The 13,869-nt window shown below is 40.8% G+C and overlaps 1 protein-coding gene across 1 annotated transcript in view; it reads left to right on the plus strand.

Annotated features, from left to right (window-relative positions):
- Window positions 1–13,869, plus strand: part of LOC133518164 (cilia- and flagella-associated protein 43) — a 56,534-nt gene that overhangs the window by 32,064 nt on the left and 10,601 nt on the right. The window contains 5 exon segments of the mRNA XM_061851762.1: window positions 1,031–1,212; window positions 1,491–1,701; window positions 2,219–2,339; window positions 2,589–2,707; window positions 3,984–4,151. Coding sequence (XP_061707746.1) covers window positions 1,031–1,212; window positions 1,491–1,701; window positions 2,219–2,339; window positions 2,589–2,707; window positions 3,984–4,151 — 801 coding nt within the window.

A 13,869-nucleotide genomic window follows, 5' to 3' on the forward strand; every position in this document is an offset into this window, starting at 1 on the left:
ATGGGTGGAAAAATTTGCTGCCTATGGATGAGGTCTTGGTGGCTCAGATGGCAGAGCGCTGGAGTATCGATCCAGCGGCCGTGAGTTCAAGTCTCACCCAAGACAGTAATTTTTTCCACTTTTAAATTTATTCTAAGCTTAATAGTATCGTTCGCATATTCCTGCTTGTTAAAAATTAATTTAGTATGGGTAGCACATCGTTACTGGTGAATTTCCAATATGACTTGGAACTCCTGTAGCCGTCTAAGAAGTGCAACGTTCTTACGGTAGATGTCGCTAGGGTCCCCTAGACCCATATGGTGGAAAAATTTGCTGCCTATGGATGAGGTCTTGGTGGCTCAGATGGCAAAGTGCTGGAGTATCGATCCAGAGGCCGTGAGTTCAAGTCTCACCCAAGACAGTAATTTTTTCCACTTTTAAATTTATCTGATATTTTAGGACAAAAAGTACTTACCGATAAAGGAAATACCAGGATTAGCAGCTTCAACTTCCTTTGTGGTGTTTGAACAATTAATTATTGAACAAACCGTCATTTTGGTCTTGAAATCTGACGTTTCACGCGGAAAGCGGTCGGTGGCCGATTTATGTTCGCGGCGAGCATAGGAGCCGTGCGGCGACTTTTTTGCACACAAGAGACATACACTCTTTCTTTCTATCTCGATATAGTTCTGTGGTTTTGACCTGGTCCCACCTAGTCTGGTCAGCGCGAATCACTCAATAACAAAAAAATACATGCGGAGTACCCTGAGTAGCCTTTCGTATGTTTCTATAAAGTTTTGCCCGTCGAGTACATAACCTTAATGTTGACATGCACTGATCAGCGCTAAAGCATACCTTATGAATTTGCCTCAATATTGAAACCTTATAAAATTCATAAAGAGACATGAAGAATGCCCAAATATCGACGCAGACGACCCAGGATAGATTTTCTTGCAGACGACGTATTAGGAGAACCGACCCCAAGTAGATGGGATTAAGGCTAAAGAGAAGAAGAAAAGATAAAATTCATCATGTAGTTGTGTAAATCCAGGTGGAGAACTACGCCGTGCTGCCGACGCAGCGGGACAACTGGCCGGAGCTGCAACAGGTGGGGGCGCTGCGGGCGCTCGAGATGGAGAACGATGAGGACCTGTTCAAGCCGTGGGAAGAGCACAAGCCCGAGCCGTCCGCGATTGAACTACTCCCGACCGTGATGTCAGGGATCAGGGAAAAGTTAGTGGCACTTTATCAACTAGATCCTTAGCTGAATACAACTATATTTTATTATAAGCGATCAAGTAAAAATTGGAAAGTCAATCGAACTCTTTCACCCAGTGTTGGCCGAACGTTAAGTAGAATTTAAATATTAAAAATTAACCATTACAAATTATAAACTGGGTTACATTATAAACTGAACCGTAAACCGCAACGGTTTACGGTTCAGTTTATAATGTAACCATTTTCAACATTTTCAATTCTAATTAATATTCGGCCAACACTGCTTTCACCAGATCTACGTTGTCCGTGCGAAGTGCACGAGCATTGTCGGGAGGAACCGACAGCCAGTTCCTTGAGGACCTGGAGACAGAGGAGGAGGCCGTGGACCAGTACTGCTTGGCGGGCACTGCCGCCCACAAGTTCATCACGGTGCCCGGCTACATGATCCCCCAAACCAGGGCGTACAGCTTCCTACAGATGAACTGGTTGCAGCAGATCGTCAAGGTATTAAGACACGTGTGCCCGGCTACATGATCCCGTAGACCAAGGCCTACAGTTATAGTCGTTTAGTTTAAGGAATTTGTACTAGAGTTTAATAGATTTTGTTTTACTGTCGTGAATTATCTTCTTTGGCTTTTGTTCCTGATACAGAGTGAGCAATTCAAATAGAAGACGGATTCTATGTGATGACTTGATAAAATGACAATGTGATGAGCCGAGGATATGATGAGACGGGTGAGGCTGAGGGCTCGTGTAAGTTGCAAATTTAAGCTGAGAAGATATTTTAAGATTATATCTTTGGCATATGTGAAACGCGTAACTAACGCACGTATTACGCGAAACTGTAGTGACTCGGCCACTTGATGACTTAAGAATGTGACTAGTTGAGAATATGTTGAGCTGATGATGAGTTGGGTTGGAGTAGCGTACTTGCGAATGCCGTCACCTGTCCATTAAAATGCTTGACTTGACTCGGTGTCTTCTCATCCTGACGAAAGATTAAAAATTGACATTGTTTCAGTTGAACGTGCAGAACATGCGGCTGTGGTTCAACAAGCAGTTCGACGAGCTGATGGCGGCCAAGAAGAGGGAGGTCGGGCTCGTCTGCGAGCGCAACGCCAGGCTCCGCTTCATCATTGACGGTATCATCACGCTATGCTCGTTTCATTGTTGCAGTCAAGGAAACTGGGATAAGGTTGAACGTTGTACCCCTCTCTTTGGCAAATATCACTGTAAGAATTTATTGAGAGGAAGCTTTAACTATCGTGGTCGAGTTAGGTGTACGTTACGTAACCCTCTAATTTTTACGTAAGTACCTAGGGTTGATGTAAGATCCGAACCTTATTCACTACACTAAAAAACGGTATTACAATAAAGGAGTTTGCTTACAGAACTAAACAAGCTGTCGGACCTCCGCGGCAGCTTCCATCACCTCGTGATCCAGATCAAGGACCCGCAGTGGGCGCAGGACGAGCAGCCGGAGCGGCTAATCAAAGTCGATCCTGAGGAGGTAAGTGTCAATGTCATATTACAGCAGTTTGCCTCCCAAGCTGAACAAGCTTCCACCACCTCGTGATCCAGATCAATGACCCGCATTGGGCGCAGGACGAGCAGCCCGAGCGGCTCATCAAAATCGACCCTGAGGAGGTAAGTGTCATGTCATATTACAGCAGTTTGCCTCCCAAGCTAAACAAGCTTCCACCACCTCGTGATCCAGATCAAGGACCCGTAGTGGGCGTAGGACGAGCAACCGGAGCGGCTCATCAAAGTCAACCCTGAGGAGGTAAGTGCCATGTCTTACAGCAGTTTGTCGCCCGAACTGAACAAGCTTCCACCACCTCGTGATGCAGATCAAGGACCCGCAGTGGCCGCAGGACGAGCAGCCCGAGCGGCTCATCAAAGTCGACCCTGAGGAGGTAAGTGTTGTTATATTACCTACAGCAGTTTGCTTCCCAAGTTGAACAAGCTTCCACCAACTCGTGATCCAGATCAATGACCCGCAGTGAGCGCAGGACGAGCAGCCCGAGCGGCTCATCAAAGTCGACCCTGAGGAGGTAAGTGTTGTTATATTACCTACAGCAGTTTGCTTCCCAAGTTGAACAAGCTTCCACCAACTCGTGATCCAGATCAATGACCCGCAGTGAGCGCAGGACGAGCAGCCCGAGCGGCTCATCAAAGTCGACCCTGAGGAGGTGTCATGTCATATTACAGCAGTTTGCCTTCGGAGCTGATCAAGCTTCCACCACCTCGTAATCCAGATCAAGGATCCACAATGGTTTGTAGGACGAGCACCCCGAGCGGCTCATCAAAGTCGAGTTAGTTTCGTAAACATTTTGGAATATCGCATGCACTGTACTCGTATGTATTTACTGTAAACTATGTGAGGTGTGCAATAAAGAGTACTGGATTGTATACTCAAAGTATGAAATTGTAGCTATTTTAATCATTGAAACACTATTACATTAGTAACGCTTCTGTATTCTTTACTAACCGAGTCATGTCTACTTAAGTAGAGATAATAAAGTCAACCCAACCTTACACTTGGGTTCTTGCAATATGCACTTAGCTTAAATACGATTCGTTAGAGTAAAAACCTCTGCACCTTTTAGGTTTTGAAAACTGGAAACGTAGACATTCTAGTTAGGTCGCCTAAAAAGCACGCGATCCGTGATATATTAAGTCCTTGTTTTCAATCATTCGAATGCCACACGTCACTTGTATCCGGCTATTCAGTATTCCTAAATTAGTTATTAGTTCATTCGATACGTTGGTTGGTTTGTTACCAGTGCTCAATAGAACCTTACATCAGCCCGAGCCAGATCGTGATCCCGCCGCCCGAGGGCGGGCCGAAGGACGACTTCCGCGAGCGCGCGCTCATTGAGATGATGGACGGCGTGCTCGAGAAGCTGTGGCACGAGGAGATCAAGAAGCCGATCCCGATGCCGCAGTGTATGGTGAGTTGAGTGACTGTTCGTCACAGTAATATTTCTAGTGCTATAGAGCCATAATTCCGCCGACATGACATCCAGTTAGATTTCACAGTTGAAGGTATTGTTTAGTAGGCAATAGGCCGCAAGCATTTCTTTAAAATGTTATCCAATGTTATCTCTTATTCTTTAAAAGTATCTATAAGTACTACCACGCATACCGAAATATGTAACTACGAGTATGTCTTCTTCCTTGTCGTATCCTCGTGGCTGGTAGACGTGAGGACTGTGGACACTCTTCACCTGTGCTCTCCAAGCCGCTCTATCTTGGGCCCAGTATAAGCTAGCCTGTAAAGTGGTTTGTGTCTCACGTTACTATGTAGCTTCTGTGGCTCAGCAGTGGGCGCAGGCGACCAATGGCTATATGCAGGCTAGGCTGATATGATGATGGGTGATGATGAACAAGGGGTGTGTACTGTTTAATATAATCATAAACTATCATACACTTGCTATAAGGCCACATGGTATAACATTAAAAGGCATAAGGTAATTTTTATTATACGTTGTTTTTGGAATATTTTTTTATTATAAATCTTAATGGAAATAATGCCTATTTAAATATAATTTATATCTAGTATAAAGACCCATTATATAATGCTTTTAGTACCTAATATAATATTTTCATTTAACGTAATATTTTGTCTTTGTTTTTATTTTGTTTGTTTTGTAGGTTGTCTGGAAGAGATCGCTTTTTAGCGATAAGACCGCCTGTTGTTGCTTAGTTTTTTATGTTAATTGCTGTATTTAATCATGTTTTCGTTGTGCACAATAATGAATATTATTATTATTGTATCTCCTTGGATTTCACGGGCCTATAAATCCCGGTATTTTGATAGGCTTGCGTGGGGATATAGATCCAACACGTAGAGGCCCTTGGAGAGCTTTAATGTCATGTAGAACGCCTGCTGGAACCCGTTCACAGGCCCAACAATAGACACCCATGAACCGGTCGCAGCAGGCATTGGGACTATTGTAGTAAAAGTGAACAGTATAACTTATATTATGTTTTATAGTAAGCATGTGATAATTATAGCAATGTGCATTAGACGAAATATGTATAAATATACCCTATGACCATTTATATCAATAATATTAACATTATGCATCGTTGACAAGTTAATAAAAAAGTATGCGATATATTTCATTATTCCAAAAAACGGTGTACCAAACTATAATACATGTAAAAAGTAATTATATTATATTGCAAAGCACATGTTGAAGGTGTTTGCTCTAGGTTAAATAGATTCGTGTTTGCATTCATTACGACGGCTTAGATATATAGTGTCGAAAGGGGCTCCACTGTCTGCATATCATGGTAATGTCGCTTCAATTTTATATTATGTGCTTATCGTTTGGGGCAACAGCACAGATATTCAAAGGGCATTTGTTACCCAAAAAGAGTGCGTCAGGGCTATACATGGAAGTGAATATCTCGCCCATTGTAAACCAACTTGCCTGTCAGTACATATTGGAACAGACAATATTTGTAAAGAATAATCCACAGCTCTTTCCACTTCATGATGTAGTAGGTAATTCATAAGCAAAAGACCTAACAGGAATCCACTACAGCTTTTTCAACCTGCCGCAACCGCAACCCTGCCTCAAAGTTGCCAACTCAAGCGAGTTTATGGCTATAAAATTATTTAATAACTTCAATTTCAACATTTATTCAGCAAACACAAGGGCACTTTTACACGTCAACATGGAATTTACATATGTCGAATTACAAAAAAAAAAACTAAAATAATAATAATAAAACACAAAACAGTACAAAAAAAATTATATTATTCAAAGGTGTAAATATATCTAATTGTCAGAACTAAATTATTTTTATCAAATTATCCTCAGAGATGTATAGAGTCTCTAAGAGTCAAAATTCCGTATAATTAAAACATTCATTAGGATAAAAGAAACACGAGAACCGAATAAGGTGTCTCACTGTAATTATACTCAAAGATAAAGTTAGCTTAAACAGACCAGTCTCCACAAACAGCACCCGTTCACGAGTAATATGACGCGTATCTCAGCCATCGCCTCCCTCAACAACCCGATCAACGACTCCACCGCCGTAAGCAAAGACTTAAGTGAGCAATAAACTGCCAGATGACTTTAAAATCGTGCCTACACGTCAATTCCAGAGGAAAAAGTTTAGGTATATGGTTGCTTGACAAATGTTATTATTCTATAGGGAGCGTGCATGAACTGTAGGAGGCAGCACAGGAGCCAGGAGGCAGTAAATGTGATGTTTATTGTTCCGATGTAGCCCACAAGATGGCAGCACTTAATATGCACAAGAAAACACGTGACGTGTAAATGTACACGTTTATGGTTACGATTCAGGCCACAAGATGGCAGACACTCCAACGCGCACGGTCCCTATTTCTGATTTTTTTAAATTATAATTATATTGTATATTTGTTTTGTATAGACTAAGTATTGTACTAACCTGAATATTTCTACGCCGATGCATGCCAGCAGAATATGCTCACCTAACACCCTCTACTAACCAACATTGTACCATACGGCTGAATGGAAAACAGTGAGCCGCAAACGATCTAAGTCGAAACCAATACTGACGGGCACTGGAAAAATAGACGACAATCTTCAAGCAATTGAACGGCAAATGTACGTCCAGGCCTGGTCTTTCAGACCTGAGACCACCAAAGAAAGCGTGCTTAATTATTTATTAGAGCGTGTAAAATCTACTGAGTTAATAGTCGAAAAAAGAACGATTAAAACTGAAAAACACGCTGCCTTTGTAATTGGTTTTCCGGAATGTGTAGCTTCGCAAATATACACGCCGACTTTGTGGCCCCACGGTGTGAAGATCGCGGAATGGTTTCGGAGGGGAACTGGCGGGGCGCGCGGCACGCAACCCACCGACACTCCCACCATTGCCGCCTCGGCCGTCCTGCGCGAGCGCACTCCCTCGCCAGCTACGAGTCGCGCCGCATTCCAGTGCTAAACCGCATCGGATGAATAATTTGACAGTATGCCACCAGAATATAGCTGCGCTAGAAAATAAAACACTCCGTCTAGAAGTACTCCTGCAGGGCGAATTAAGGTGTGACATCCTCGCGATCACTGAACACTGGCTGCCGATAGGGAAACTAAAATGTGTTACTATCGACGGGTACAAGTTAGTGTCATGTTATTGCAGAACCAATTCAGTACACGGCGGCTCTTGTTTATTCGTTCGAGAAACAATAAAGTGCGTAGAAAATACCGAGCTAGTGAAGTTTGCAACAGAAAGATGTTGCGAAATATCTGCCATTGACTTAGTTGATTTTAATATTACGATAATATGCATTTATAGGACTAACTTAGTAAGCGTAGGTGATTTTCTTGAGTGTTTTAGTCGGTTGCTCGATAAGACTACTGATTTGAACGTAAGCTGCCTAATCGTGGGCGATTTTAATATCAATTGTCTAGGTGATAGTAACGCGGATCAAAAAAGATGGTCAGATATGTTGGCTACCCATGGCATGGTGAATGAAGTTGACTTTCCAACTCGTGTTACAAAAACCACGTCAACTTGTCTAGACCACCTATATTCCAATTTAGCTGCGGGGTCCGTGAGTGTTTCACCAGTCGTCACAAATTTAAGCGATCATTATGCTTTCAAAGCCGAGGTGCGAGTGAGAAACAAAGGCGAATTAGACAGTACTTCTGTAGTTGCTAGGAGCTTTTCTCTAAATAACCAAGCCAACTTCGCTGCGGCCATCGAAAGTGTTGATTGGGACAATATACTGGCAAAAAACCTATATGCTACAAATCTGGCAAATTCTATTATAAACATAATAATTAATAAATATGATATATGTTTTCCACTTAAAAAAATAAATTCATGTAAAAAGCAGGATTGTTCCTGGATAACTCAGGATGTAAAAATGTACAAATCTTTATTATTTGACATTTTAAAAATTAGCGATAGGTATTCTAATGACAATATTATCATGGAATTAATACTTGACATGAAGATTCATTACGATAGGTTGGTACTGCGTGAGAAGTCTAATTATTATAATAACATAATCTCTGCACATAAGAACAAATCGAAGGCTCTGTGGAATATAGTAAACAAAGAGCGGGGTAAGCATAATAGCTTGACACTCGACGTAACCGACGCGATACTGAATAAGGACGGAACTAAATTTTTGTCAAAAAAAGACGCGCTGAACGCCATGAATGCAAGGTTTCTAGGTGCGGCAGCGGCGTGCGGCGCACCTTGCGCAGACGTCGTGCGCGCCGTGGGCAAGCTTTGCGCTGCGCGCCCCGCCGCGAACCGCTCTCTGCGACTTGGTACATTCAGCACAGACGAGGTCTACCAAATAATAACGTCACGAATCCCGCCTAAGCCATCCAAGGATGTGTATGGCGTCAACATGTTACTGTTGAGGATGGTCCCAGGGTTATTTGCAACGTGCTTGGCGAAACTTTTCAACATGTGTATTAAAGAGGGTCGATACCCCTCTCCACTTAAAATCAGCAAGGTTGCGCCACTTTTTAAAGGTAAAGGGAAAAGGGTAGACATGGATGCCTATAGACCTGTCTCTATAATCCCAGCAATAGCGAAAGTTCTAGAGAAGGGTCTCAGCAGTCGCCTCTCGACCTTTTTAGCTGCTACGGGTGCCCTGTCTGAGAAGCAGTTTGCATATAGAGAGGGCCAGTCAACGACATCTTTGACGCGTGAGTTGTTAAAATGTATCATGGTCGCAAAGGAGAGAAAGCAGCAGGTTGCAGTCTTGTGCTGCGACCTGTCAAAGGCCTTTGACGTAGCAGATCATGGCGTGATTACAGAAAAGCTGCGCCATTATGGGATAAACGGCGCGCCGCTGTCACTGTTTGAGAGTATGCTGCGCAACAGGTTTCAGATAGTAGTAGGTGATGGAGGAAGGGTGAAGTCAGACCCTCTGGGGGCCTCTATGGGCGTAGCACAGGGGTCATCGGTCCAGGCGCGGATCCAGCCCTCAAAAAAGGTTGTGGTCATAGCCACCCGAAAATCGGCCAAGTGCGAGTCGGAGTAAGAACTCACTCATGAACAATCATGACTCATGAGCATACCTCGGGGTTTTCGGTGCGGGAATGTTTTACACTAGCCAAAAAACAGGTTAAAACAATAATAACCAATACTATTTTAATATTTCTAAGCGCATTTGAAGCCTACCTTCTATTTTTAATTCATAGTTTGGTAATTATTTTACAATAGACAAAGTTATAAATACAAGAAAACATTCCCGCACCGAAAACCCCGACGTATGCTCATGAGTCATGATGGTCATCGTTCATGAACGATCATCAGCCTATCCATCTCAATAGACCGTGAAAGTGTTACGTCACAAGACTATCAGGGGGTACCTAATGATTCCCCAACCTATTTTTTTGTAGATTATCGATTCGCAGACAACGTTTCGCCGAACATCGTTTTGCAGAGGGATTTATTCGTACCTAGATGTGACTTTTAGTCGACTAACGTTTGGGAGAGTCTAGTCTAGGTTCACATACCGTTAAATTATAATATTAATTATTTTACAAAAAAAATAACCAAATTTCATTTTCAAACATTTTTTTTCAACTGTACATTTTTCAATAAAATTTTCCCTATATACTTGTTTGACAGATTTCAATTTAACAAATTACCATTTTCCTAATAATAATTAAACAACATTCATTAGACCAAAATGTTTCACTTGGTTTAAAAATATTTAACAATTTTTAGTTTATCAAACATGTTCAGTCTATTTTTATTATGATTTTTTAATTTTATTTATTTATTATTATGACTCCCCTCAGTGTGTGTGTGGTGACCCTGAGCAGACGGTCGAACACATTGTTCTGGAATGCCCTCTCACCAAATTCAAGGGACGGATTGAAGACCTCGCGAACCTTAGTGAAAGGGCCATCGAGTATCTGAAGAGTGCAAACATCAATCTCTAGATTAATATCTAACTTAAATCCAGTAAAAATGCCATACGATAAATAATAATAATTTTTTAATAAAAATAATATATCATTTATAGAATATTAGAGTATCTACATAGAGATTACCGTACCAAAAGTTTAAGTAAATCGCATTAGCCAGTGCGGGTTTTTTATATTTATAAAAAGTTTTATAAATTTATATCCCAGAAAAAAAACAGAGATAGGAAGCTGAAACATGAGGGCTCTATAGGGGCTAATAAAAAAATGCTGTAAACATTTCGTGGAAAGGCCGCTTTTCTATCAAAACACGGCTACACTCTTTAGCAACTAAATAGTTCGAGGAATGGTGACAAACAATTTTTGAAATACGTAAATGTCTAAACATTGTTTTTCAAAAAAAATCTCATGTAAATGATTATTTGGCGTGTATGTTTTTGCGATAGATTCTTTGGAAAATGAGAATCAAGCATAAACTTTTGGGTCTTTGAATTGGTGTTATTTTTTTTCGTTATTCCTTACTTTCTTATTTAGCAAAAAACTTGGTAATCCATTAGTAACCTAAGAATTTCATTTGGCAGAGTAATCTGTCCGATTAAACAAATTTTACTCAAGTAACATTTTTTTTTAATTTAATTTCGTATAAAGTGACAGTTAAATAATAACAGTTTAGTTAGTTTAGCAATTGCGGTACTACATACATATTATCGGCGTATAAAGTAATGTATCCGAAATCGCAAGCAATTTATTGCAGTCCATGGAACCGTTTAGATAGATAACTACGCTAAAAAACTCCTACACCTGAAAATTAAAAGCTGGTATTATTTTTAGAAATTTGTACTAATATTTGTAAATGTTTCAGGTTTCTAAGACTCCTTAAGCAAAAAACAATGGCCTCTTCTTTTTCTTGTAAATAAGTATCAGCTAATATTAACATGCTCGAATTTCTGATTAATACTAAAAATCACTCTATCGTGTTTCGACCAAGGGATTCTCGGATAATTGTGACGGTTACTAAACGATTATCCTACGAAAAGTAAATCTGCTTATCAATGTTATGCCGAGTTGCCAACTGTCTACTGTGCGTAATGAAATTCTGCCAAACAGTCCTCTGCCAAAGCGTCTGCGAAACGAAAATCAGCGTAATTTTACCAGGCGAATCAATAGGGCACCCTATTAGGGTTGTGGGCATGCCCATCGTGCCCACAACGGTGGATCCGCCCTTGCATCGGTCTCCAACCTGCTTTTTTCACTGCTCTTAAATGACCTGCCAGAGTCTATAGATACTGCCGAGGTTCTGATGTATGCTGACGACGTCGCCGCAATTGTCTCTGCACCGAGCATCGAAAGTATTGAGGAAAAACTGAACCAAACTACTGCACAGCTGGCCGAGTGGTTCGATGTGAACGGGCTATCCTTGAACCTGAAGAAAACTCATTACCTTGTTTTCAATCTCGCTGGCCGTCCGACAAGACCGCTCACTGTCAGGGTAGGCGATGAGGTGCTTGAACAAGCCAGCAACACAACCTTCTTAGGGTTTGAGATAGACACGTGCCTGGCATGGAATCAGCACGTAGACAGACTTTGTGGGAAATTGGGGAGCGCGTGCTTCGCACTGAGCCGGGTTGCGAGGTCGGTGTCTGCGGAGGCGGCGCGCACCTGCTACTTCGCCACGGTGCACTCACTGCTGCAGTATGGCGCTGAGCTCTGGGGTCGCTGTGCAGAGTGGGAGCGGGTGTTCCGCCTCCAAAAACGCGCAGTGAGGATCATCGCTCGAGTTCCACACGATACCCGTGCTAAGCCTCTTTTTATTAAGCTAGGCATATTAACACTGCCGGCAATTAGGGCGTGCAGTCCCGGGACCGGTTTCCTAGTTTTTCATTTCCCGGTACCGGGTCGGAGCCGGTACCGGGATTCCCGGTTCTCCCGGTTCTTTATGCTGAGCTGAATTATTTTTATATATTTTGTTTGACATCATTTAACTGTGAATCTTGCAACTAACTTTAATACTAATGAAAAGGAATCGTAGGAATAATTAAGAATTTTTTATAAAATAAAAAACAGTTTTAGGAATAATACACTGAAATCAGTCTTTATAGTTACTTTAATCAGTCTTAATTGATTAATCAGTTAACAGTGTCATTGATCATAACCGTAATGTTATGAATCATGTGTAGTAAGTAATACTTACAAACACCATAATATTTTAAACATTATTATCAATTATCATAATATTGTATATCTCTTCTTCCTCGCGTTGTCCCGGCATTTTGCCACGGCTAATGGGAGCCTGGGGTCCGCTTGACAACTAATCCCAAGATGTGGCGTAGGCACTAGTTTTTACGAAAGCGATTGCCATCTGACCTTCCAACCCAGAGGATAAACTAGGCCTTGTTGGGATTAGTCCGGTTTCCTCACGATGTTTTCCTTCACCGAAAAGCGACTGGTAAATATCAAATGATATTTCGTACATAAATTCCGAAAAACTCATTGGTACGAGCCGGGGTTTGAACCCGCGACCTCCGGATTGCAAGTCGCACGCTCTTACCGCTAGGCCACCAGCGCTTCTATCATAATATTGCATATAAAAATAAAAAAAAATTGTGCAAAGTTATACAATTTTTAATATCTCAACCTGACTATTTATGTAAGATGTCGTCGTCGAATTTACTTGAAGTAACGCTAATCATTATTTTAATTTTAAATGTGAGCTTAAATAATATAAATCAGTCTAATTATAATAGTTCAATATTTTTTCTATTTAAATGTGATTAACTTAAGATAATTGTAACATTGCAGTAATATAATAATCAACACACTTAAAACAAATACAGTTCTTTTCTTTAACAAAAATATAATCACCTCACAAATAAATAATTTAACATAAAGAACTTATCAAATACCTAATCTAATCATTGGCTTAAGAACGGATGGAACTGGAGATCACTAACAATTAGACACAAGAATGTGATTTATAGTTTTATACATAAACATTGTAGTTTAAGTCTTGTGTATATAACATTTATTAAACGCTGAGTAAAAAGTAATCAATATTACGGAAACTTAAACGTAACATTAACAAATTATAATCAGGTATTTCAGGTCATTATCTAACATTTGAATCTTACAAAATAATAAACTTTTGCAAAATTACACCTACAAGTTCAAAATCAAAATCTGACTAGTTATGTAAATATGTCGAATTTGTTTGACAAGACGCTAATGATTACTTCAATTAAATGTCAACTTAAGATGATATGTATAAATCAGTCTAACTAAATCTAGTACTTATACTACTCTACTACTCTTGTACTTATTTTTAGTACTTATTGTTGGTGCAATAAAGAATATTTACTTACTTACTTACTTACTTAGTCCAATACTTTTATTTGCATCTCTTTTCTTGATAATATGTCCGAAGAAAACTAATGGCGTCTATGGTACGGTCACCTAGAGATGTTCGCAATCGATTGCATATATATACGACGCTGCCGAACTTGCCGGTGCGTTAATTTTACTGATAATATAAATGTTTATTTGATGTTATGGCGGGAACCGGGAGAACCGGGACTCGGTGCTCAGTACCGGTTCTTTGGATTCCAAATAAATCCCGGGATTTCCCGGGAAATCGAGAACCGGTATTTCCCGGGAGGACGCCCTACCGGCAATAGTCATTCTGCAAGTGGCCGTATATGTGAGAGTGCATCTGGCGTCATTTAAAACATTTAGAATGTTAAGCTTGTACGAAACGCGGAACGCAGATAAA

Source organism: Cydia pomonella, chromosome 5, assembly GCF_033807575.1.
Source record: "Cydia pomonella isolate Wapato2018A chromosome 5, ilCydPomo1, whole genome shotgun sequence".
Lineage (NCBI taxonomy): Eukaryota > Metazoa > Arthropoda > Insecta > Lepidoptera > Tortricidae > Cydia > Cydia pomonella.